Source organism: Zootoca vivipara, chromosome 11, assembly GCF_965207765.1.
Source record: "Zootoca vivipara chromosome 11, rZooViv2.hap1.1, whole genome shotgun sequence".
Taxonomy (NCBI): Eukaryota; Metazoa; Chordata; class Lepidosauria; order Squamata; family Lacertidae; genus Zootoca; species Zootoca vivipara.
The window spans coordinates 57,440,143-57,466,440 of NC_142594.1; the positions used below are offsets into that span (position 1 = coordinate 57,440,143).

Consider the following 26,298-nt stretch of genomic DNA (forward strand, 5'->3'; position numbering starts at 1 on the left):
CAGTGCAGCTAGTAAAGCACTGGATGAGTGCTCAGCCCTGAGTGCTCATTGGAAGGACAGATTGTGAAGCTGAGGCTCCAATACTTTGGCCACCTCATGAGAAGAGAAGACTCCCTGGAAAAGACCCTGATGTTGGGAAAGATGGAGGGCATTAGGAGAAGGGGATGACAGAGGACGAGATGGTTGGACAGTGTTCTCGAAGCTACCAACATGAGTCTGACCAAACTGCGGGAGGCAGTGCAAGACAGGAGTGTCTGGCGTGCTATGGTCCATGGGGTCACGAAGAGTCGGACACAACTAAACAACAAGTAATATTAAATTATTATTATTAATTATATTACAGTACTTGTACCTCATCCATCTGACTGGGTTTCCCCAGCCACTCTGGGCAGCTCCCAACAGATTAAAAACAGAATAAAACATCAAACATAAAAAACTTCCCTAAACAGGGCTGCCTTCAGATGTCTTATAAAAGTCAGAGAGTTGTTCATTTCCTTGACATCTGATGGGAAGGTGTTCCACAGGGCAGGCGCCACCACCAAGAAGGCCCTCTGCCTGGTTCCCTGTAACCTCACTTCTCACAGGGAGGGAACCGCCATAAGGCCCTCAGTGCTGGATCTCAGTGTCCAGGCTGGACGATGGGGTGGAGACGCTCCTTCAGGTCCACTGGGCCAAGGCTGTTTAGGGCTTTCAAGGTCAGCACCAACACTTTGAATTGTGGTTGGAAACGTACTGGGAGCCAATGTAAGTTTTTCAGGACCAGTGTTATATGGTTTCTGCTGCTCCCAGTCATGAGTCTAGCAGTGTGGGTTTAAAGCGCTACAGGGCCACTGAACAGTCATGGCTCCCCCCCCCTCCTGCAAAGTATTCTGTATAATTTGTTATGGGTACTGAGAGATGCAAGGCGGTCCTTATATTGTCATCCCAGTGAGGACAATATAGTGAGCTAGTGTGGTGTGGTGGTTAAGAGCAATAGACTCATAATCTGGGGAACCAGGTTCGCATCTCCGCTCCTCCACATGCAGCTGCTGGGTGACCTTGGGCTAGTCACACTTCTTTGAAGTCTCTCAGCCTCACTCACCTCACAGAGTGTTTGTTGTGGGGGAGGAAGGGAAAGGAGAATGTTAGCTGCTTTGAGACTCCTTCAGGTAGTGATAAAGCGGGATATCAGATCCAAACTCCTCCTCTTCTCTTCTCCCAGAGTGGTTTTAACAAATCCCTCTTCCCAGGGGACTACGGGAATTCCAGCCCAGGAAACCTGTGTGAGTTTGTCCAACAATATGCTGCGACAAGGCTCTATTCACACCATAGACTTAAAGTGCTATGATACCACTTTAATTGTCACGGCTTTCTCCAAACAATTCTGGGAGCTGTAGTTTGTTAAGGGTGCTGCGAAGCCCTGGAGCCCCTCGCAGAGCTATAGCTCTCAGAGTTCCCGGGGAAAGGCGACTTGCTGTTCAACCTCTCCGGGAATTGTACCTCTGCGAAGGGGTCTGGTCAACTTGGCAACTTTTTTCGGGAAGCCAGGATTGGGGACTGTAGCATGTTAAGGGTGCCGAGAGGAGTTAGGAGGCCCATGTTCCCCTCACAGAGGTACAATTTGCAGGAGGTCTCAGCAGTCAGTCCCTGTGAGGGGAACGGGGTCGTGGGTCTCCTCTAACAACACCCTGATCCTACACCCCACTGGTATCCGAATCTTAAGCTCATATTTCTGTGGATCAAAACGGTTTTATTGGTGTAAGTGTCATGGCTGCTGGATAGGCCATTGCCAGAATATGTCCTGCATGGCCCCCTTAGTAGTGGTACTTGGAGACCCTGAGAAAGAAAACTCTGCCTGGGTGTCTCCTTTTAGCAAACGCAGGAGGAGGATGTGTCAAATGTTGCCAGAGGAAGAGAAACTTAAACACGTAGCAGAGTTCCCAAAAATAGAGACCAGAGGCAATATTTCATCCAGAAGAGCTTTACTGTTCCTGAAGGCAAATGAGCAGAATGGTCACAAATCCAACACATTCAGGATTGGGAGAGTCCATAAAATTCCAGTTGCAGCAGGCTTGGCTTAAACGAAGAACTTGCAAGAACTTATAACAAGCATAAACCCTTAACACTATATACAGAACAGAACAAAGCGATAGAAAGAGAAAGTGGAAAGTGAAACCCAGGCTCTTCCTGGCCTGACTCTTGCAGTCAGCATGACCTTGCAGAAGAGATAACAGAAGCAGAGGAAGCCAGCTGCTTCTCAGAAGGTCACAAACTCTCTGGCAGGCTCTCTTCACTCACAGAAAAGATCTGTATCGTTTGGTAAGTTTTTACTCCGCAGATTGACAGGATGGTGGTAACAGAGAGAAGGTAAATAAAGGGAAGATAAGGCAAGCAGGAGGCAGTGAGAGATTTTACTTTCTTGGGCTCCTTGATCACTGCAGATGGTTACAGCAGTCACGAAATTAAAAGACGCCTGCTTCTTGGGAGAAAAGCAATGACAAACCTAGACAGCATCTTAAAAAGCCGAGACATCACCTTGCTGACAAAGGTCCGTATAGTTAAAGCTATGGTTTTCCCAGTAGTGATGTATGGAAGTGAGAGCTGGACCATAAAGAAGGCTGGTTGCCGAATAATTGATGCTTTTGAATTATGGTGCTGGAGGAGACTCTTGAGCAGGCATCCCCAAACTGCGGCCCTCCAGATGTTTTGGCCTACAACTCCCATGATCCTTAGCTAACAGGACCAGTGGTCAGGGAAGATGGGAATTGTAGTCCAAAATATCTGGAGGGCCGAAGTTTGGGGGTGCCTGCTCTTGAGAGTCCCATGGACTGCAAGAAGATCAAAGCTATCCATTCTGAAGGAAATCAGCCCTGAGTGCTCACTGGAAGGACAGATCGTGAAGCTGAGGCTCCAATACTTTGGCCACCTCATGAGAAGAGAAGACTCCCTGGAAAAGACCCTGATGCTGGGAAAGATTGAGGGCACTAGGAGAAGGAGATGACAGAGGAGGAGATGGTTGGACAGTGTTCTCGAAGCTACGAACATGAGTTTGACCAAACTGCGGGAGGCAGTGGAAGACAGGAGTGCCTGGCGTGCTCTGGTCCATGGGGTCATGAAGAGTAAACAACAACAACAACAACAACAACAACAACAACAACAACAACAACAACAACAACAAGGCAAGCAGGATGGATGGAGGGGCCTATCCTGTTAAGCTGCAAGTCCATCATGGGATATGGCTGTAAGTCCAGCATTCCATTCTCACAATGGGCAACCAATTGCCTTGGCCAGGGGTTTTCAGCCAGTGTGCCGTGGCACCCTGGGGTGCCTTGAAGGAGGGTCAGGGGTGCCGCTGGCAACACTGGCCTCTGTCCCTCTTTCCTTCCCTCCCTTCTCAAATGCCCTCTCTTGTCTCTGCCTCCCAAAGGCTTGTGTGGCTGTTTGTTGCAGCAGCCCTGGCTACAAGCTCCCCAAGCGAAAGGTGCCTCTGGGGCTGGCCAGGGGGTGCTGGTTGCCAGGAGCAGAGGCGACCTCGGAGAAAGCAAGCAAGTGGGTGAGGGAGCCCAGCCAGCCAGTCCTCCAGCCCTTGCTGTTGGGAATGGACAGACAAGTCCCGGGCCCCTGTGGGGCAGGGTGAGGAGGGACCTCTCTTTGGGGCGAGGGGGGGCAGCTCAGAGACCAGGGGCGGCAGCAGTGGCCGCCCAGAGGACTCCCAAGGAGAGGGAAGAGGAGAGGAGGCTGAGGGAACACTCCACAAGGGAGGGTGTTCAAAAAAGGGTGAGAGGCTGCCAGCTCTGCAGGCACGGGGTGGCATAAGTGGGCTCCTGAGCCCCACAGGGGTGCCACAGAAGGAAAGGTAGTTGGTCAAGGGAGCCGTGGACTCAGAAAGGTTGAAACCCTCTGGCCTGTAGGGAACCAGCAAGCAGGATCTGAGCACATGAGCCCTCTTGCCCTCCCGTGGCTTCCAGCAACTAGGATTCAGAGACATTGCTGCCCCCAGTTATTGAGGCAAAGCCCATGTGTTTGTGGACTTCATTTGGGCGCATCTGGGAAGAGGCTGCTGGACCTGATCCTGCAGGGCTCTTCTCATGTTCTTAGCAGGGAAGGCATAAAGAGAAGAAGGACCTCCTTGGATGACCTTGGATGACCTTCTCCGTGCCTTTGAGCCCCAAGTTCTTAAAGGTAAACCCCAGCGCTTTGAAAAGGGTTCAGACTTGGATAGGTACTCTTGGATAGTGATGCTCTTTCCAAGTGAAAACCCTGGCCGCTGTGTTCTTCATTTATTGGAGCATCTGAAATGTCCCCAGTCACCATTCTGGCTGCCGCATTCTGCCGGATTAGTTGTCGTTTCTGAGTCACCTTCAAAGGGAGCCCCACGTAGAGCGCATGGCAGTAGTCCAAGCGGGAGATAACCGGAGCATGCGCTGCTGCGTTCTTCATGCGTTTGCCTCAGCAACTTTGTTTGATGTCATCCTAGGATGGCCTTGATTCTTCTCTGCCATCTTCTTCTCAATCATGGAGAGCAATTCCTCGGCTTGGGTTGCAAGTTTGTCTCCTGTTTCATTGTTGTTGACTGAAAACCGTCCGTCACACTGATCCCTCAGTTTCTGAAAGTTTTTGTTGTCCGTGGAAGATATGTAATCTTCCAATCTTTCATTCCGCAACCTTTCTTTGTGGCTGAAGACAACCACCATGCATTGGTTGCTACTGTTGAATGTCTTCCTCACCCGCTGAACCACCTGGTGGTCTTCCTCTGTGAATCGGCCCACTGGGACGACCAGAACCAGAGCATGGGGACGGGGCTTGGAGAGACGTAGGCAGTGCTCAATCTCAGTAGAATTTTTGGGTCCATCAGAGTCAAAAATCGCAGGCGTGTCAATGACAACTACCCTCTTCCCGTTCCACTCTCTTATTCCTAACTGGCAAGACTTTGTAACTGGGGTCATTTCAAGCCTGGAGTCAAACCTCTTTCCCCCAAGGATGGTGTTCCCGGTCGCGCTTTTGCCAACCCCGGACTTTCCGACAATGACGATGCAAAGCTCAGGTTCCTTTTGCTCTGCTGAAACGGGATCAGCTGCATCTGTTAATGTCGCTGTAAAGAGAAGAACAAAACTGAGGAGTCCTAAAGCTTCTCATGGGGATCAGCACTTAAATTTTGCACTGATTAGAGCCCTTGTAAGGTCTCACTTTTGCCACCTGAATTTCCTGAACTGCCCAAGCAGTTAACTGCAGAATGGGATGCAGAAAGCTCAGTCTATCTCTTTATTACAGCACGACACAGTTGCTAGTAATTTAAATGTTAAAGTTCTCTCTTTTGTTGTGTATGGTACTATTTTATACCGTATATTTGGGCAAAGATTCTGTTTGAGTATTGGTCATGGACCGTAATAAAGAGACTGACTGATTGACTGAATGCAGGAATCGGATTTTGAACCGTGCAATTCATTCTTGCTGTTTTGAATTTCATTGCATTATTCTCTTCCTTAGTAGGTGGTGCAAACCGCTATTCTGAATTTTGTTTTTAGTGGGTTGGGGAAGGAGGCACGGGGAATGAGTTTACAGAACCAAGAGAGCAGTGGCCCAAACCCAAAGCCCAAAGCCAGGAATTTAAACTGTGCCTGGAAACAAACCTGATGCTGGTGTCTGTTGCTCTCTCCAGCCTGTGCCTTTAATGTCTAAGGCTTTACAGTTGTTTATGTGCTATAAGCTGGCGAGAGTGGCTGGCGACGTGGGTGGCACTGTGGGACATGGGCGGCGCTGTGGGTTAAACCACAGAGCCTAGGGCTTGCCGATCAGAAGGTTGGCGGTTCGAATCCCCGCAACGGGGTGAGCTCCCGTTGTTCGGTCACAGCTCCTGCCCACCTAGCAGTTTGAAAGCACCTCAAAGTGCAAGTAGATAAATAGGTACCAATACAGCGGGAAGGTAAACGGCGCTTCCGTGCTCTGCTCTGGTTCGCCAGAAGCGGCTTAGTCATGCTGGCCACATGACCCGGAAGCTGTCTGCGGACAAATGCTGGCTCCCTCGGCCAATAACGCAAGATGAGCGCCGCAACCCCAGAGTCATCTGCGACTGGACCTAATGGTCAGGGGTCCCTTTAACTTTACTACTACGGTACTACTAATTTCAAAACACTGCTCATTGTCATTCCTTGCAGTTCCCTCCAGGGCTGCTAGATGTCACTCTGAGACAGAACATGATTATCACAGACTTTTCCCTATCACCCCCTTGCAGTCCTGTTTCCAAGGGTTCAAAAGTGTTTTGCACATCGAGTGTGCGCTTATATATTGCCAAAAAGGAGAGAAACGAGGAAGTGGGCTGGCATAAGAGGTAGATTTGGAAAGCAGCCATTGTATGGGAAGTAAATTTGCTATTTAAAAAAACAAAAACCAAAAACTTTACACCCATACAGCAGGGCTCAACGCAGCTGAACCCGGAAAGAAACTTTGCCACGAGTGCTTACTTTGAACAGGGGGGCTCTCTCCTCCCCCCACTCCGGACCCCTCAGTTCCTGGAATCTCCATGGCCTCCTGTGGCCTCTCTTCTTCTGGTGGGCACACAGAAAGGTCCTTTTCATTTGGGATCAAGGTAGGACTCCCAACCATTTCAGGCCTGCAGAAGGGCTTCTCCTTGTTCTGCTCCACCATGTCCTTCACCAAGGAGAGCAGTTTCTCAGCCTGCATCTCCCTCTCGTTTTGGTTGTCGTTGTCGACCGAGCACCACTGGAAATTGCGCTGGTATTCTGGGCGGGAAATATGTTCCTCCCAAGCTGCGCTGTCCAGTTTCCCCCCAGTGAGCACGACAATTGTGTACTTCATGGCTTCGCAGCCAAATATCTCCTGAACCCACTCTATTGCCTTATAGTCTGCATTGTCATAGTGGTGCGTGACCAGCAACAAAGCGTGCGGTCCTGGTCTGGATAGACGGAGGCAGTGCTGGGAGTCAGGGGAATCTTTGGCTTTGCCGTTCCCAAGGTCAAAATTAGCAGGTGTGTCAATGAGGACTAGCCGCCTTCCCTCCCAGTCCCTGATTCCTAACTGGCAGGATCTCGTCACAGTGCCAACCTCAAATGTCTCCTCTCCGAGAATCGTGTTTCCCGTTGCACTTTTTCCTGCTCCTGGTTTCCCCACGAGGACAATCTGCACCTCATGGATGTCCTCCGGAATCTCAGGCTTTGATGCTGCTGAGGAAAATTCAGATATTAGAGCAGGGGTAGGCAATCTAAGGCCTGCGGGCCGGATGCGGCCCAATCGCCTTCTCAATCCGGCCCGCGGATGGTCTGGGAATCAGCATGTTTCTACATGAGTAGAATGTGTCCTCAAAATTGGGAAAGGAGTACGACAAGGTTGTATATTGTCTCCCTGCTTATTTAACTTATATGCAGAATTCATCATGCGAAAGGCTGGACTAGATGAATCCCAAGCCGGAATTAAGATTGCCGGAAGAAATATCAACAACCTCAGATATGCAGATGACACAACCTTGATGGCAGAAAGCGAGGAGGAATTAAAGAACCTTTTAATGAGGGTGAAAGAGGAGAGCGCAAAATATGGTCTGAAGCTCAACATCAAAAAAACCAAGATCATGGCCACTGGTCCCATCACCTCCTGGCAAATAGAAGGGGAAGAAATGGAGGCAGTGAGAGATTTTACTTTCTTGGGCTCCTTGATCACTGCAGATGGTGACAGCAGTCACGAAATTAAAAGACGCCTGCTTCTTGGGAGAAAAGCAATGACAAACCTAGACAGCATCTTAAAAAGCAGAGACATCACCTTGCCGACAAAGGTCCGTATAGTTAAAGCTATGGTTTTCCCAGTAGTGATGTATGGAAGTGAGAGCTGGACCATAAAGAAGGCTGATCGCCGAAGAATTGATGCTTTTGAATTATGGTGCTGGAGGAGACTCTTGAGAGTCCCATGGACTGCAAGAAGATCAAAGCTATCCATTCTTAAGGAAATCAGCCCTGAGTGCTCCCTGGAAGGACAGATCGTGAAGCTGAGGCTCCAATACTTTGGCCACCTCATGAGAAGAGAAGAATCCTTGGAAAAGACCCTGATGTTGGGAAAGATTGAGGGCACTAGGAGAAGGGGACGACAGAGGACAAGATGGTTGGACAGTGTTCTCGAAGCTACGAACATGAGTTTGACCAAACTGCGGGAGGCAGTGCAAGACAGGAGTGCCTGGCGTGCTATGGTCCATGGGGTCACGAAGAGTCAGACACGACTAAACGACTAAACATCAACAACAGAATGTGTCCTTTTATTTAAAATGCCTCTCTGGATTATTTGTGGGGCATAGGAATTCGTTCATTTTATTTTTCAAAATATTGTCTGGCCCACCACACGGTCTGAGGGACGGTGGACTGGCCCATGGCTGAAAAAGGTTGCTGACCCCTGGATTAGAGGGTGCAACAAAGTTTGTTTTGGATACATTCAGAGCAGAAAGCAACAGGGCCAACCGCCTCTCCCTGCATGTTATTGATTTTGGGGGTTTGCATGGGTTGTTTTGCCTGTGGTTTTGAAGGAGGGGTCCTAGGCTGGGGACCCCCTATGTTTATTTTGTAAGCAGAGATGGAAGGAGTAAATCTGTTTTGCAAGAATGAAAATAAAAAATGCATAGCTGAGAGGCAGTGTGAAGGCACTGTAAGGGTGGCCTCTTTAAACTAGAAGTCTAAAAGTGTGGGCGGTGTTAATAATGATAATATTATTATTATAATTTGTTATTCATACCCCACCCATCTGGCTGGGTTTCCCGTCACTCTGGGTGGCTTCCAACAGAATATTAATAAAAAGGCGACAACATCAAATATTGAAGTGTGCATGCACACGGAAGCTTATATCCAGAACAAACTTAGTTGGTCTCTAAGGTGCTACTGGACATTTATTTATTTTTTATTTCAACTGCGTCAGACCAACACAGCTACCTACCTACCTGAATCCTGCATCCTGCTTAATGCAATAATAGATCAGTGGCTCCCAAACCTTTTACAGCCATCGCTTCCTTGGGTCCACAATCTCATTCCCAGTGCTCCCTACTCTACCTTATCAAAAGCATTATTCAGAATAGCGGTTTGCATGGCACACATAGGAAGATAATAACACAACAAAATTCAAAACGGTAATAATCAATTGCACATTTGCACAAAATCCAATTAATACTATTTAATTAATTCAGTGAAATGGGTGAACTTGATCCCGCAATCCCAACTCTTCAGAGTCTGATAGTCATTTGCTCTTCTAGCGCCCCGGCTGCTGCCCCTTGCCTTGTAGTGACCCCTCCCTAGGGAACCCCACACTTTCCATATGACCTTCTGGAACTCTTGAGTTAACTCTTGAGGAAAAACTTACCAGAGTTGCTCCAAGAGGGCAAAGAGAATCCTGTAAACCTAGAATTAGAGAAGAGAAGAAAGAATGAATGAGGGGCCTTGCCTTTCACACCGTAAGATGTTAGAGAATTTAATGTTTCACCAGGGAAATAAGCAGTTGTGTACAGAACATGTTTGTTTGCAAAGTATATCCTTCTGCATCTTATAGGGAAATGTCATGTTACGTTTCATGATCCTCTTACAATATGCATACAAAGTGATTGTGGCATATGTAGCAATTCCTAACATGGTTTCTGCCTGTAATGACAGTTGTAGCTCAGTCGGTAGAGCATGAGCCTCTTAATCTCAGGGTTGTGGGTTCGAGCCCCACATTGGACAAAAGATTCCTGCATTGCAGGGGGTGGACTAGATGACCCTTGGGGTCCCTTCCAACTCTATGAGTCTATGATTCTATTTTTTTTCTGAAGGGCTTCAGGCTTGAGAGGGCTCTTGTGCTCAGATCCTGCTTGAGGGCTTCGCTTTGGGGCACCCGGTTAGCACTGTGAGGACAGAATGTGGGACTCGATGGGTCACTGGCCTGATCCTGCAGGCTCTTCTTATGTTCTTAAGGCTGCAGGATGGCCCCCTTGCCATGCCCTTTTACACCTATAACAGTCTTTGGCCCCCCTCCACTTGGTTCTGTAAACCCACCCCCAGGGCCCTCTGCCCTATTCTGCCCAAAGCATAATTCACAATAGTCGTTTGCATGGCCCACTAAGGAAGGAAACAACACAATGGCATTCAAAAGAGTAAGAAATAATTGCACATTTGTTTAAAATCCAGTTAAAACTATTTAGCTTAACTAATTCAGCAAAATGGGTGTCCAGTGACAGCAGCTTTTCAAAGTCAGTCATTTGCACCTCCCCCCCCCCGCTTCCTCCCTTTCCCTCTTAGTGCCCCCTAAATAGCCCCACCCATTTTGGGAACAACTGATCTACAAAAAGAGATTTGGAGTTCAGTCTCTCCAGCCCAGAAGAACCAAGTACACCCCCCCCCCCCGAGCCCCTTGGAGGAAGTCAAGGAAGTCAAGGACATAAGCAAACAGTGTCCTGCAGCATTTTGTTGCAGCTCCCCTTGTGTTTTGCTCAGTTGCTTCACAGCAGAGTACTAAACTGGCTTGGCCCTGGAGGAGGAGGTCAGCAGGGAGCAGAAGGTTGCTGTGGCTTCAAACCACTCAGTCGGGCTCCAGAAGTGCAAGTCTGCTCCTTGTAATTCCATCTGTATATTTTTTGTTATTTTAGTCGGGTATTTTCAGTGTCCCCTGAAATAAATCCACCCTCCCATAGCAAAGTTTATGAAAAGGAATTAAACACCTTCTTACCATTTGGCCATCTCTGCTAAGGGAATCTTTCTCCAGCGTCTCTCTCTCTCTGGGCTGTGAACTCTGCGGAGAGAAATGCTTTCTAGTTTCACTTCCAAGAGCAGCCTTGAATCTAGTTCCCTCCCTGTCATTGCACTGCACTGCCCACATCTGCAGGCAGCTGTCTCTACGCCCTCGCAGGCTGCTGTAATCCAGGCACCCAGTTGAAGGCCCTTGCAGATTCTCTGTTGTTATGAAAACCAAGAACAGCCCAGGAGAAGCCGGAAGCCAACCCTGTTCTCCCCAGCACTTTGGGTGCCCGTTGGACCCAAAAGTGCAGGCTTCACAGGCTAGGGGATTCATTTATTTTTTAAAGTAATTGCTTTGGTGCATCCCAGGTCCCTCTGCATCTGACCTGAAAGCAGCAACCCCCCGGAGAATGAAACCCACGGGCAACACTGCAGGGCTGTTGTGTTGCAGGTGGGCAAGGAAAGGGGTGGGAGATCCTCTCCCTTTCATCACTCATGCAAAATCATGCTGCAGGTCTGCTACCTGCTTTCCACCTCTAGAGGTGAAAACCTTTCCAGAAATCATGTTCAGTCTATTCATTATACGTGGGGAACATTCAGTATTTTGGGCAGTGTGATTCGAAGATTCGAAGGATTTGTGCATCCCCGTTTCTGAGAGGGAAGAGACTCCAGGAATGCCCAGGAATGAAGGTCAATGGAGACCATGGGGTCTTGGGGGGGGGCTCACAGCAATAACCTGCCCCCCCAACAGATCCTGCCTCCCCGCTAGCTTTCCAGGAAAGCCCTAAGTCAGTTTTGGGTCCAGCACAGAGAGCAAGACAGACCTCTGTGTCTCTTGCTTCCAGCATCAGCCGAACTCTGACACCTGACTCTCCCATACACAGCCCCCACTCACCTGTTGTTCTCCATCCTAGGATGATGTGGGGTCTAGCCAGGTAAGGTGGGAAAAGGCCCATCCATTTGTCTCTATGGCAAAAGAGCCACCTCTTCTCAGGTAGTTGCTGCATATTATAAATATTCTGCACTTCAACTTTTCCACACTGCAATCCAACAAGTTCTCAGCTGCTGTTCTTCATCCAAATCCTACCTGCATTTTTAAGTGTTTGCAATAATTCTTTAAATATTCAACAAGGGGTTTCCACTCCTTCTTGAAATTAGCCTCTTTTGATCTCTAATTTTCATAGTTACATTTGCCTATTCGGCATATTCCGTCAGTTGTAACTGCCAATCTTCTTTGGTAGTAGTTCAAAGGATACAATGGTTTCAAAACGTCTCTTCTGTAATTGGATTTATTTATAAAGGTTTATACGTCAGATGAAGTATATATACCAGGACAGGGCCCTGTTTCGAATAGTCTTCTTCATCAGCTGCAATAAGTCAAATATACATTCATTGTTGTTGTTGTTGTTTAGTCGTTTAGTCGTGTCCGACTCTTCGTGACCCCATGGACCATAGCACGCCAGACACTCCTGTCTTCCACTGCCTCCCACAGTTTGGTCAAACTCATGTTCGTAGCTTCGAGAACACTGTCCAACCATCTCGTCCTCTGTCGTCCCCTTCTCCTAGTGCCCTCAATCTTTCCCAACATCAGAGTCTTTTCCAAGGATTCTTCTCTTCTCATGAGGTGGCCAAAGTATTGGAGCCTCAGCTTCACGATCTGTCCTTCCAGGGAGCACTCAGGGCTGATTTCCTTAAGAATTGATAGGTTTGATCTTCTAGCAGTCCATGGGACTCTCAAGAGTCTCCTCCAGCACCATAATTCAAAAGCATCAATTCTTCGGCGATCAGCCTTCTTTATGGTCCAGCTCTCACTTCCATACATCACTACTGGGAAAACCATAGCTTTAACTATACGGACCTTTGTCGGCAAGGTGATGTCTCTGCTTTTTAAGATGCTGTCTAGGTTTGTCATTGCTTTTCTCCCAAGAAGCAGGCGTCTTTTAATTTCGTGACTGCTGTCACCATCTGCAGTGATCAAGGAGCCCAAGAAAGTAAAATCTCTCACTGCCTCCATTTCTTCCCCTTCTATTTGCCAGGAGGTGATGGGACCAGTGGCCATGATCTTGGTTTTTTTGATGTTGAGCTTCAGACCATATTTTGCGCTCTCCTCTTTCACCCTCATTAAAAGGTTCTTTAATTCCTCCTCACTTTCTGCCATCAAGGTTGTGTCATCTGCATATCTGAGGTTGTTGATATTTCTTCCGGCAATCTTAATTCCTGCTTGGGATTCTAACTGTAGCTTCTTGTCCCACATAGAGATTTCTCAGGAGACAGATGAGGTGATCAGGCACTCCCATTTCTTTAAGAACTTGCCATAGTTTGCTGTGGTCGACACAGTCAAAGGCTTTTGCATAGTCAATGAAGCAGAAGTAGACGTTTTTCTGGAACTCTCTAGCTTTCTCCATAATCCAGCGCATGTTTGCTATTTGGTCTCTGGTTCCTCTGCCCTTTCGAAATCCAGCTTGCACTTCTGGGAGTTCTCGGTCCACATACTGCCTAAGCCTGCCTTGTAGAATTTTAAGCATAACCTTGCTAGCGTGTGAAATGAGCGCAATTGTGCGGTAGTTGGAGCATTCTTTGGCACTGCCCTTCTTTGGAATTGGGATGTAGACTGATCTTCTCCAATCCTCTGGCCATTGCTGAGTTTTCCAAACTTGCTGGCATATTGGGTGTAGCACCTTAACAGCATCATCTTTTAAAATTTTAAATAGTTCAGCTGGAATATCATCACTTCCACTGGCTTTGTTATTAGCAGTGCTTTCTAAGGCCCATTTGACTTCACTCTCCAAGATGTCTGGCTCAAGGTCAGCAACCACACTACCTGGGGTGTACGAGACCTCCATATCTTTCTGGTATAATTCCTCTGTGTATTCTTGCCACCTCTTCTTGATGTCTTCTGCTTCTGTTAGGTCCTTACCACTTTTGTGCTTGATTATGGTAATTTTTGTACGAAATGTTCCTTTCATATCTCCAATTTTCTTGAACAGATCTCTGGTTTTCCCCATTCTATTGTTTTCCTCTATTTCTTTGCATTGCTCATTTAAGAAGACCCTCTTATCTCTCCTTGCTGTTTTTTGGAAATCTGCATTCAGTTTCCTGTATCTTTCCCTATCTCCCTTGCATTTTGCTTGCCTCCTCTCCTCCGCTATTTGTAAGGCCTCGTTGGACAGCCATTTTGCCTTCTTGCATTTCCTTTTCCTTGGGATGGTTTTCGTTGCTGCCTCCTGTATAATGTTACGAGCCTCCATCCATAGTTCTTCAGGCACTCTGTCCACCAAATCTAAATCCTTAAACCTGTTCCTCACTTCCACTGTGTATTCATAAGGGATTTGATTCAGATTGTATCTTACTGGCCCAGTGGTTTTTCCTACTTTCTTCAGTTTAAGCTGGAATTTTGCTATAAGAAGCTTGCTATAAGAAGCTTTGCTATAAGATTTTGCTATAAGAATGTTTTTGCTATACATTCATTAGAGACCCTCTAAGCCAGGCATCCCCAAACTGCTGCCCTCCAGATTTCTGGCCTACAACTCCCATGATCCCTAGCTAACAGGACCAGTGGTCAGGGATGATGGGAATTGTAGTCCAACAATCTGGAGGGCTGAAGTTTGGGGATGCCTGCTCTAAGAACATTGAATTATAATACAAGCATATCTATATCACAATATTAAAAAAATCTTTAACATATCTGGGCAAATATAACAATGAAAAGATATTCTTACCAAGTTGTACATGTAGTTCAAATTAGATAACCAAAGTGTGTTTGTAATATATATAGGGACCCAGGTGGTGCTGTGGGTTAAACCACAGAGCCTAGGGCTTGCTGATCAGAAGGTCGGCGGTTCGAATCCCTGCGACGGGGTGAGCTCCTGTTGTTCGGTCCCAGCTCCTGCCAACCTAGCAGTTCGAAAGCACCTCAAAGTGCAAGTTCTGGCGGGAAGGTAAACAGCGTTTCCGTGTGCTGCTCTGGTTCACCAGAAGCGGCTTTGTCATGCTGGCCACATGACCTGGAAGCTGTACGCCGCTCCCTCGGCCAATAACGCGAGATGAGCGCCGGCTGCAACCCCAGAGTCAGTCACGACTGGACCTAATGGTCAGGGGTCCCTTTACATTTACCTTTACCTAATATATATAGGAAGGAAACTATGTGTGTTCTAATACAAACTCAAAAGTTTAAAGGTTTAAAGAGGCAGTGGTACTAAATCTCTCTTAAAGATACAGTAAGGAATAAGGCAGATTACAGAAAGGAAGTAAAGTCTTGATGGTTGTTTAGAACTAAGGGAGAGATAGTGCTAAACAGGTGAATGAACTTAGTCTCTCGTTGTAACAAAAGTTTATCTACTGTATATTCTGGCGATGGAAACGATCTAGGGGTACGTAGCTTCCAAATAACAAAAAACAAAAAGTCATCTTCTGTGTGTTTGCATTGCATGTAGCGTTCTACCAGCGGTGCTTCCACGATTTCGTTGCGTATTCTGGATTGGTGTTCATTGATCCTAAATTTTACTTGCCTGGAGCATTTACCAATATACATCATTCTTCTCCTGTGGCTTTTATCTTGAATTTTGAATCCTGCCTGCCAGGGCTGTCTCAAGCAGGTCGGGCGCCCTGGCGCTGAGGCGCGGAGATCGCTCCGGCGCCCCCGCCCTTGCAGCATGCAGTACGGCTTCCGCGTGGCTTTGTCGCGCAGCGCCCCCCCAGCCCAGCGCCCTGGCGCCCCACACCACTGGGGCTACACCTAGAGCCGGCCCTGCTGCCTGCGCTTTCGTTAGAGCAGTAAATCTTCAGGCAGCTAACATGCTCCTTAAATTGTAAATTTTAACCCCCTCCTCAAAGTCTTGGCCACTGCCATATCCACAACATGGAAGTTACCGAAAAGTGAAAGAATAAAAGAGTATTGTGGTGCCCCTAGGGGTTTGTTAGAGCAGAGCTGAGGAACCCCCCATGGCTTCTCCTGGGGTCGATCAATCTACTAAAGGGGGCCTGACTCTCTGCTCTCAGAGGTGGCAGCAGCAGAGAAGGTGATCTGCCTACCTGGCCCTCCTGCTCCTGAGGAAGCTAGTCTTTCCCCACCTTTGGCCGGCAGAGAGAAGCCTGCCCTGCCCACCCCATGGGGACTGGCAGCTTGAGAGGCTCCCTTTGGGGAGATCTGCTTTGGGAGAGAGCAAGGGCAAGGAGCACCTCCTCAACGTCTTCTATGGGGAGGGCCTTGACCTGAACGGTTTTAACTGGTTTTTAACTGGGTTTTTTAACTGGGTTTTTTTTTATTTTGGAGGGAGGGAAAGCGAAAGTGATGGGCCATTTCTGAGAATTCACATGGTTAGAAAGAACAGCCTGCCTAGGTCTGGAAACCAACAGGGGAGAAGGGTGTGTTGTTTTTCTTGCTGGACATTTCCTTCTTTTGTTTGAGTGGCTTTTCAATGCAAAACAGGATACTAATCTCTCTGCCCTTTGCAAAACAGCTCAGCAAAGATTTCCACATTTTATGTTTTGTTTATGCTGTAAGAACATAAGAATGTATGAAGAGCCCTTCTGGACCTGGCCTGTGGCCCATTGAGTCACAGACTCATAGAACTGAAGAGCTGGAAGGGACCCCAGGGATCATCTAGTCCAACCCCCTGCAATGCAGTTGTCCCATACGGGGACTGAACCTGCAACCTTGGCGTTATCAGCACCACACACTAACCAACAGAGCTATCCAGTCCAGTCTCCTGTTCTCACAGTGGGCAGCCAGATACCCCCAAGGGAAGCCTGCAAGCAGGAGCTGAGCTCAAGAACAACTCTACCCTCCTGTAGTTTCCAGCAGCTGGAATTCAGAAGCATCGCTGCCTCCGACTGTGGCTAACTCCAGCTGTGCACAGACATTATTTCACATGCATGTATCTTCAGTGAAACATATGTGCTGTGAAGGCAACAAATGTGTGTTTGTAAACGTCTCTGGCATACAGGTACAGTATATTCATCAGGGTGGCATTGATGATGATGATGATGATGATGATGATGAAATACATAATATAAATAAGAACAAAAACCAACAATCCCCCTTGCACAACACATATAAAAGCGCTTTGGATGTCAATCCACCAAAGGCCTTGTTGGAGAGGAGCGTTTTTGCTTTGCACCTAAAGATGCCTAATGAAGGTGCCAGGCGAGCCTCCCTGGGGAGAGCATTCCACAAAAGGGGAGCCATTGCAGAAAAGGCCCTGTTCTCATGTTGCCACCCTCTGGACCCCTTGAGGAGGAGGCATATCTCACATACAGGTGGGGTTGACCCCGGATCCTTTCCCAGGACACACTAAGAGGCGAAATTGAGTCTGCACAATCAGCACAACTACCCAGAAAAAAAAGGTGGGGGAGAAGCTTCTGCAGTTTACCGGCGACAGGTAGTGGTTGGGCAGCAGGACCCAGTTGAGGTTTATCAAGTCAATGCAAGTTCTCAACTCCTCTGTGTTTGTTTGCTTTGCAAATAGCGTGGGTGTCCCCGCAAGCAGTGGAAGGGTGGGTGAGCCCTTCTGGAGATTTTTGTCCAGTTCTTCTCATGGAGCAACCAGCCCACGTTCCAAGAGTGGAGAGAGAGCTTGCTCTTTGGGATCTGCAGCCTGGGAATCAGCTCTATTGCACAGTCTTATGGGTGAGGAGTTTATCTGCCTCCTTTTTACAGTTCACACAGAATCCTAGAATGGTAGAATTGGAAGGGGCACCCAGGGATTGTCTAGTCCAACCCCCTGCAATGCAAGAATCTCATCTAAAGCATCCATGACAGGTGCCCACCCAACCTCTGCTTATAAATCTCCAAAGCAGGAAAGTCCACCACCTCCTGAGGGAGACCGTTCCACTGTCAAACTGATTTTACCGTCAGAAAGTTTTTCCTGATGTTTAGCCAGAATCTCCTTTCTTGTAACGTGAAGCCATTGCTTCGAGTCCTACCCTTTGGAGAAGGAGAATGCAAGCTTGGTGCATCTTCCATGTGACAGCTCTAGAGATATTTGAAGATGGCTCTCATATCTCCACTCAATCTCTTCTTTTCCAGGCTTAACATCCCCAACCTCATCAACTAATCTGATCTCATTTTTTGACAGAATTACAAGCCTGGTAGATGAAGGGGATGCTGTGGATATAGCCTATCTTGATTTCAGCAAGGCCTTTGACAAGGTGCCCCATGATATTCTTGTAAAGAAGCTGGTAAAATGCGGGCTTGGCATTGCTACCATTCAGTGGATTTGTAACTGGCTGACTGACCGAACCCATCAATGGCTCCTCCTCATCCTGGAGAGTAGTGACTAGTGGGGTGCCACAGGGTTCTGTCTTGGGCCCAGTCTTATTCAACATCCTCCTAAGGCTTTTTTTCTCCAGACCCTTGATCATCTTGGTCGCCCTCCTCTGCACATAATCCAGTTTGTCAAGATCCTTCTTAAATTGTGGCCCCCAGATCTGGACACAGTACTCCAGGTGTGGTCTGGCATCTGGGAAGGAATGGCATCCTGGTAGCAACTGGCTTTCTTCTGTTGTGAGGTGATGGTCAATCAGTTCCTTCCCTAGCAGACCACCAGTTGAACATGGGCCTACAGTGTGATGCAGCAATAAAAAAGGCTAATGCTATTCTAGGCTTCCTCCACTGGTCTAGTGTCCCGATCAAGGGCATTAATGCATCTATGGCACATGGTCTGACTCTGTATAAGGTTGCCTCCTGTGCCTCTGAATACACCAAGTATGGGGAAAGCCATTGAGCTTACGTCTTGCTTGTGAGCTTCCTGTCATGGCATGTGGTTTCCAGAGCCATCAGGCTGCTGGTCTATGATAGACCCCTTTTGCCTGATCCATCAGCCGGTCTCTTTTGATGCTATTGTGTTCTCCTTTTATGGATGTGTAGTTGCATGAATCAACTGAGAATAAAATACTTTCACTTTCCACTTTCGGCTATTAATGTGCACTCAAAACCTGCGTCAGATTCAGAACTGTCTCTGAGAGGGACGGAGAGAGTCAGAGAGAAACAGCCAGACCAGGAAGACCTCCAGGCTGAGAAAACTGCCCAGCAGAAGTCAAGGTAGTGAAAACACCCCACTGTTCTGGTGGAATTAAGCAGAGGTGGGGGTCCCTCCTGCAGGAGGAAATGGGGGGATTGGGGGGGTGGGAAAATATTTTGCAAATGCCACAATGCGCCTTCCGCATTGTAGGGATGGTTGGTGGTTGGAGGCAAAGTCTGCTCTCCTGGGTGATGCTCTAAAAGGAAGGGGAAAGGGGGGCACAATACATGCCAAAGATTCATCCCTTTTTGTTTCTATATAATTTCAATTAAATTTTCTGTTTTACCATTGAAAACACTGATTTTACATCCTTAAAATATCAATGACTTCCCTTCTTCTCTTTCCATGGTTCATTTTACATATCATAAATCCCTGCATATTTTACAAAAACTATTCAGTATTCCATTATTGCATCCACCAAAACTTATTTACACTGTTTAATTTATCTGCCAGCATTTTCAGCTGTACACAATTATTTTCCATATATTCAATAAACATTTTCCAATCTTCTTTAAATACATTTTCTTCTTGTTCTCTTATTCTATATGTTAAGTCTGCAAGTTGTGCTTATTCTGTCAACTTAAGTTGCCGTTCTCCTTTGGTTGGGACCTCACTTGTTTTCCATTTTGGGGCTAAGAAAACATGGGCTGCAGTAGTGGCACACCTAAATAACCTTTTTCTGACACCTGGAAATTTCAGTCTGAATTATCCCTAGCAGAAAGGACTCGTCTTTTGTTTCCCAGTCTAATAACAGATTATACATTTTAAACAAAAGTTTATCTTTGTTTTGTAGAAGTTCTTTTTTGAATTGTCAGCTTTGGTCCGAAAAACCATTCTTTCTATCTACTTGAAACATTTCATGTGACAGATGGTATTGTAACCAATCCGTAACATTTCCCATTGATTTCAATATTCCTTGTTTTGCTAGAGTGGACATGCAAGGGAATGTTTGGTCCAGCCAGTTGAAACTTCCTATTCCTCCTGGCCTGGAACACCCTTCCTTGCCTGGGACTAGTGGGTGGGCGTGACCTTTCCAGACCCGGTAAAAGGCCAAGTCACGCTGGCCCCTTTCTCTTTCCTCCCCTTTTTGTCCTGCCTGCTTCCTGCATCACCTGGACTGGACTGCTGGCGGCCACAGCAGTTCCCCAGGTCATCTCCCATATGGGGTAAACCTGTTTCTACATGTTTGTAACTTTAAGCCTTAAGCCTGCCTTCAGGGATCACACTGTGCTCGGCCTGATCAGAAGTAAAACTATGGTTTTGTTACTTATGAATAAGACTGTGGTGTCTTTATTCTTTTAGGAGGGATTCAAAGGGGTCTTACCAGGAATATTAGAACATATCTCAATCTGGACAAGCCAGACTGAATTGCTAGTTGTCTTAAGAAACTCACACAAGTTTGCAACCAGCTTTCTCTGCTGCGTCAGAAGGGGAATGCTGCGTCAGAAACTTGCTAGCCAAGTTAGGAAGGATATTAATAAACAATATATTCTCTCCTGACACCCTGAACATTCCCATAGGACCATCTAGTCCAAACGCACAACGCAGAAATCACATCTAAAGAATCCACGACAGAAGGCCACCCAGCCTGTTTAAAAACCTACAAGGAAGGAGATAAGACCTCCTTCTGAGGGGAGCTGTTCCAGCAGCAAACAGCTCTTGCCTTCAGAAAGTTCCTCCTAAGGCAGGGCCATCTCTAGGCCCGGGTCCGGTGGCACGGGGTGCCAGGTCACCAGGGGCGCCGCTGCACCCACTGAGAGGCACGGCGGAGGCCGCCCCAGACGCACCTCTCAGCTGTTCAGCAGCTTCAGGCCGCTCTCCGGAGGTGCGCAGGCCTGGGGCTGCCTTCGCTGTCTGCAGGGCCGTCGCAACAGGGGGAGGGCAGCGCCCCCTGGCCCAGGGCCAGCCCAACCGCCAGGCTGGGTGGCGCAGGGTGCTGGCCCTCCAGGTGGCAGCCACGCTGCGCCTGCCCACCGCGCTGGGAAACAGGGTGGGGGGGCGCCAGAGGGCTCCGTCGCACCACGGCGCCAGGGCGCCAGGTATGCTTAAGACGGCCCTGTCCTAAGGCTTAGTCAGAATCTCCCTTTTTGTAAATCAAATCCACTGGTTTGGGTCCTGCGCTCTGGAGCAATAGAAAACAAGCTTGCTCCCTCTTCGGTGTGACATTAAAGTACAGGTGTGTGGGTTCTGGCTGCAAACCTGTAAGGTTGTAAGTCCTCTGGCTCTGATTTGCAGGCACCTCCTCCTCTTCCTCTTCTTCCTCCTCCTCCTCCTCTGTTTGTTGTTCTGCTGTTGTAAAATAGCACAATTAAGAAACGCCGAAAATCAGCCTGTCAAGTTTACTGACCCCACAGGGAAAGTACCGTATATTCCAGCTTATAAGACGACTGGCGTATAATACGACCCCCAAATTTTCCAGTTAAAATATAGAGTTTGGGATATACTCACCGTATAAGAAATACGACCCGGCGTATAAGACGATCCCCAACTTTTGAGAAGATTTTCCTGGGTTAAAAAGTAGTCTTATACACAGGAATATACAGTAACTAGATTGGGTTGACTGATTTGATCTTCTTGTGAAACTGACTAGAATGTAGAAGGGTCGTTCTCAGGTGAAATTTGGTTTAGAGTTTAATTTGTAGCCCTGTTTACCCAGAACTGAGCTTATCTGCAAACGCTCTTGCCTTGTACAACAAGTAGGAATGGAAGGAGCTCTAAGTTTTGGTTCTTGTAGTTTCTACGATTCCCTTTTGGACTTAGAGCCCTCACAAGGAGTTCATTTTTTCACTGGAGCCAAGGTGGAACGCCAGCAACTTTTAGTTCTTTGAACGTTGCTTCCTGCTCCAAGTTTCTTAGCTTCCAGTCTTAGGTATCAGAGAGGACTGATTTACGTATTACCCAAACTTCGTTTTTGGCTAAGGACTCCAGTAGCAGGGGAGTCCCTGGAGAGAAATTGAGTTCTGCATCACTGAGAGTCCCCCATGAGTTCTGCAAATGGCTTTTGGTGTTTTTAATGCAGGATTTCTGGACTGCCGTGAACTCTGAGTGGTGACTTGTCTTTCTGCGACAGGCAGCATGGCCAAAGGTGAGTCTTTTCCTGATAGTGACCATCATGAGGTAGTAAAACAAAGGCTGCATGGTTTGCTTAAGACTTCAAGATGGCAGAGGCAGGAGAAGGATGAACCCAGGGGAAACGCAGAATGGGAACCTCCAATATTTCTCCAATGAAAATAGGGACATCCTATTCAACAACAACAACAACAACAATTTTATTATTTATACCCCACCCATCAGAATGGGTTGCCCCAGCTACTCTGGGCGGCTTCCAACACATATAAAAAACATAATAAAACATTTAAAAACTTTCCTATACTGGGCTGCCTTCAGATGTCTTCTAAAGGTTGTATAGTAACTTATCTCCTTGGCTCGGGGGTCACATAACTCCAGACCCTCCTACGTTTCTTTGATGATAATAGGGACGTCCTAAGGCAAAGCGGGACATTTTGGGATCACATCAGAAACTGGAGGGTCTGTGGGAAGGGGACAATCCCAGAGAGAGGTCTCCAGTAGTGCAGAGAGAGTCAGAGAATAGCAATGAGGAGAGGAAGAGGCAAGCACCCCTTGAACTCTTATCCATGCACTCCTCATAGCAAGATTGTCCCCTTTCCCCACCACTCATGCCAGTTTCTTCCGGGGAGAAGGATGTGCATGGAAGGGAGACCGTCTCTGTGCACTCAGAGGAGGAACAGGGGCAAATCTTGGAGATGCCACTCGCATCCCCTTGATCAAGAAGGAGTGAGAAACGCAGACAGCAGAGGGGGCGACACCTAGGAAGGAGCAGTGAGCGCCCGAGAGAATGCTCCTTGTCTATATGCATTGCCTGAAATGCCAAAGCTTTCTCTCAATAAAAGTTAATGGGAAACTTCCAGCAAGTCTTGGCTCAATTCCAGGAGGGCAGGACATGCAAGGCCACCACAAATCTCTGGAGTGCTACTTCTGGCTTCAAGGTGGCCACAAACATGTCTTCTCCTTGGATCATGCTGAGGGTAGAAACTGTGGCCAGGGTGCCCACTGGAAGGATGCATCTCGACACATTTTCTCGACACTGGCAAGAGAAATAGGGGTAGGAAATTCCCCTTGTACCGTGGAACCTCGGTTTTTTAACGAAATGAGTTTCGGAAGACCGTTTGAGTCCCAAAACATTTGAAAACTGAAAACTCAATACAGAAGCCTCAATACAATAGGGAAACTCAAAACAGAAGCCTTGCAGCATGCTCGACTTCCGAAAAGTGTTTGAAAACCAAAGCATTTATTTCCGGGTTTACGGCGTCCGAGTTCTGAAACGTCAACAGAGATGTTTGAAAACAGAGGTTCCATTGTAGCTTTAATAGAATCACAGCGTTGCAGAGTTGGAAGGGACCCCAAGGGTCATCTAATAATAATAATAATTTAATATTAATTTATTACTTCTACCCCACCCATTTGCCCGGGGGGGCGGGCAGCCACTCTGGGTGGCTTCCAACGGAATATTAAAAACATTATAAAATATCAAACATTAAAAACTTCCCTAAACAGGGCTGCCTTCAGATGTCTTCTAAAAGTCAGGTTGTTGTTTATTAATCTAGTCTGATCCCCTGCAATACAGGAATCACAACTACAGCACCCGTGGCACATAGTGCATTTTAATGTTTTAATGTTCCTGCTGGAAGCCGCCCAGAGTGGTTGGGGAAACCCAGCCAGATGGGCGGGGTATAAATAATAAATTGAAACTTCCTGTTCCATTTCCCTGTTGAGCAGCTCTTGGCATCAGAAAGTTCTTCTTAGTCAGAATCGCCTTTCTTGTTAAAAAAAAAAATAGTAGGTAACTAATAAGTAGCACACCCATGAAACATTTGTAAGCCTTTTTTTTTTTGCTAGTCTCAGGAACTTTGCTGACATGGCATTTTTTATCTCTTGTTTAGCCAGACCAGACGAAGAATTGAGAATTCTGCTCATTGGAAAAACAGGATCTGGGAAGAGCACAACAGGAAACACCATCCTGGGGACTAAAGAATTTACAAGCACATGTAATTCTGGTTCAACAACCCAGGACTCCAAAAGAAAAGATGCCATTGTAGGTGGCAGGAGAATTGCTGTTGTTGACACACCTGGGTTCTTTGATACAAAAAGTAATAAATGCTTCACACCAGAAGAGCTGAAGAAGTGCGTTAATATGGTCTATCCTGGATTTCACGCCATCGTCGTTGTGGTAAAAACGGGCAAGATCACAACGGAGGACCAGGAAACATTTCGGAAAGTGAAAAGCTTCTTCAAGGATGAAGGAAAGAAGTATTTGATTCTTTTATTCACCTTTAAAGATCAGTTAGATATGGAGGGTTCAACTATAGAGAAGTTCTTAACAGGTGTTGACGGGCACCTGAAGGATCTGATTCAGATGTCCAAAGGACGATTCATTGCTTTTAACAATGTGGCTGGTGGAAAAGAAAAGCAGAGTCAGGTGGAGAAGCTCATTGAGATGATTGATGAGATGGTGGCAATCAATGGCAGTACAAATCTGTACACTGTGGAAAAATCCGAAAAGGACAACTCTTGGGGGAGTTGGCTTAAGTCTTTCCTTTTTTAAACACCTGTTGAAGTCCTAATTGTTCTAAAATAGTTTCTTTCCATTTTATCTGGTTGTATTACTGTAAGCAACTGCGGTTTTTATCGAGAGCTTTTTATCTTATCATCTGTTTTGTCTGTGGCGAGCCTGCAAGTGTGGTAGGAGTCACCCTTTGCTTGGCTTACTTGCTCCTTCTTCTTTGTATCTTTTTGAACCTCAATTGCCTCAAGATGGAAAAACCTGCGTATGGCTCCCCTTTATCACATACACAGCCCAACAAGGCAATGACAAAAATCTACCAACAGCATATGGATCAGTACGGCTTACCTGATCCAAAACACCCACCCGTCCCACTCACACATGAAAACAAAGCTCACCACAGCCAACCACAAATGAACAACCACACCCTAGGGCAACCCCAACCTCTCTCACCCCCAAAGGAACACAAGTGAACAGCAAAGAACCTGCACAAGCAACACACTGACACAAAACCCCACATATATTAAGTACTGTATATACTTGAGTATAATCCTACTTTTTCAGCCCAAAAAATGTGCTGAAAAAGCCGCCCTCGGCTTATACTCGAGTGAGGCCATAGCTGCCAAGTCTCCCATATTCCACGGGAAACCCTCATTTTTCCAGCCGTTTCCCGCTGGCAGCCCGGATTTTTTTAAAAAACCTGTAAATCCCCTGGATTCTTACCGGCCCGGGGAGGCTCCTTCTGCACGTCTGGAGTCTCTGGACATGCGCAAAAGCAATTTCTGGCACTGCGGCCATTTTGGAAATGGGCAGAGCCTGCGTAGAAGCGACTTCCGCTGCTGCTCTGCCCAGTTCCAAAATGGCCGCAGCGTGACTTCCGCTGCTGTGCCGCAGCCGATCCCGGATTTTTCAGCGGCAGAGAAAGGCACAGGACTGGGGGTTCAGAGAAGCACTGCGCTGCGACTCTCCGAACCCCCGTCCTATGCCTGCTCTGTGTGAGGCAGTGGGGAGGGAGAAGCGGCAAGGAAGGGATCCTTCCTCACCGCTTCTCCCCCCCACCCCGCCGCCAACAGCTGGGAAAGGCATAGGACAGTATTTCTTTTTATTTTTGAAATTTACCAGTTGCTGCTGCATTTCCCACCCTCGGCTTATAATCGAGGTAAAATTAGGTGCATTGGCTTATATTCGGGTCGGCTTATACTCGAGTATATACAGTGACATAGACACATCGGCAGTTCGGCACCCCACCGCACCCCCACTCAACACTCCCCCCTCCCCCTCTTTCCCCTTTTTCTTCCTAATGTAACACTAATATCTCAACAAATGAAACTGATCTGTAGAAAATGTAACTTGAAAAAAGAGACACTGCACATACTTCTGTAAACCAATAAATCTTCAATAAAAATATGTTGATTAAAAAAGAGAAGATGTTTCTGTCTTCATTTCTTCCCATTTGCCCACTGCAGCTTTCCTTCACTGGTGGCGTTGTTACGAGGAGTTACAAAAACAATTCCTGACATCAAGGGGGAAGTTATAAATTACAGGGGTGTGTGTGTGTGCAAAATTGGAGCCATAAACTTTTACTATAAAACAAAACAAAGCTCCAACAATAAGATAAAATAGTATCACTTATTGATAAGATTGGCAAGAAGCATTGACTCCCACTATATGCCCTGTTATGTACTGAGCTGAATCCTAGAACAATAGGATTCAGAATCAGCGGGAGCTACCCAATCCAACTCCAGGTGGAAGTGAATCCGCAACCTGATTGGCCTGCTGGAGCAGCCAATCAGGCGGCTGGCAGAAGTGAATCTGCTACCTGATTGGCCTGTAGGACTGTAGGATAAAGGACTGCCTGTAGGATAAAGGACTGCTGCCGCTGCTCTGCTGCTGGTGCTGCCCAGGACTCTCTCCTGCTGTGAGTGCCCACAGGCCCTGTCCCTGCCTCTTTCCACCTGGTCTAGGGCAGGGCCTGGAAGGCCTCATAAAGGACTGCTGCCGCTGCTCTGCTGCTGGTGCTGCCCAG

At 47.3% G+C, this 26,298-nt stretch overlaps 2 protein-coding genes and 1 long non-coding RNA gene across 3 annotated transcripts; 1 reads left to right on the forward strand and 2 right to left on the reverse strand.

Annotated features, from left to right (window-relative positions):
* Nucleotides 1-1,965: 1,965 nt before the first annotated feature.
* Nucleotides 1,966-8,921, reverse strand: LOC132592837 (GTPase IMAP family member 8-like). The gene is made up of 3 exons (XM_088654248.1): nt 8,909-8,921; nt 6,441-7,160; nt 1,966-5,071 (listed from the first exon to the last, which is right to left on the reverse strand). The coding sequence occupies exons 1-3, from the start codon at nt 8,919-8,921 to the stop codon at nt 4,416-4,418; spliced, it is 1,389 nt and encodes a 462-aa protein (XP_088510374.1). The 3' UTR covers nt 1,966-4,415.
* Nucleotides 8,922-10,419: 1,498 nt separating this feature from the next.
* On the reverse strand, nt 10,420-20,985 carry LOC148684330 (uncharacterized). The gene is made up of 3 exons (XR_015946453.1): nt 20,891-20,985; nt 11,566-12,037; nt 10,420-10,725 (listed from the first exon to the last, which is right to left on the reverse strand). It is a non-coding gene; the product is annotated as an uncharacterized LOC148684330 (long non-coding RNA).
* LOC118092319 (GTPase IMAP family member 9-like) lies at nt 18,555-25,698 on the forward strand. The gene is made up of 3 exons (XM_035130253.3): nt 18,555-18,711; nt 21,711-21,776; nt 23,653-25,698. The coding sequence occupies exons 2-3, from the start codon at nt 21,767-21,769 to the stop codon at nt 24,312-24,314; spliced, it is 672 nt and encodes a 223-aa protein (XP_034986144.3). The 5' UTR covers nt 18,555-18,711; nt 21,711-21,766; the 3' UTR covers nt 24,315-25,698.
* The last annotated feature ends 600 nt before the right edge of the window (nt 25,699-26,298 follow it).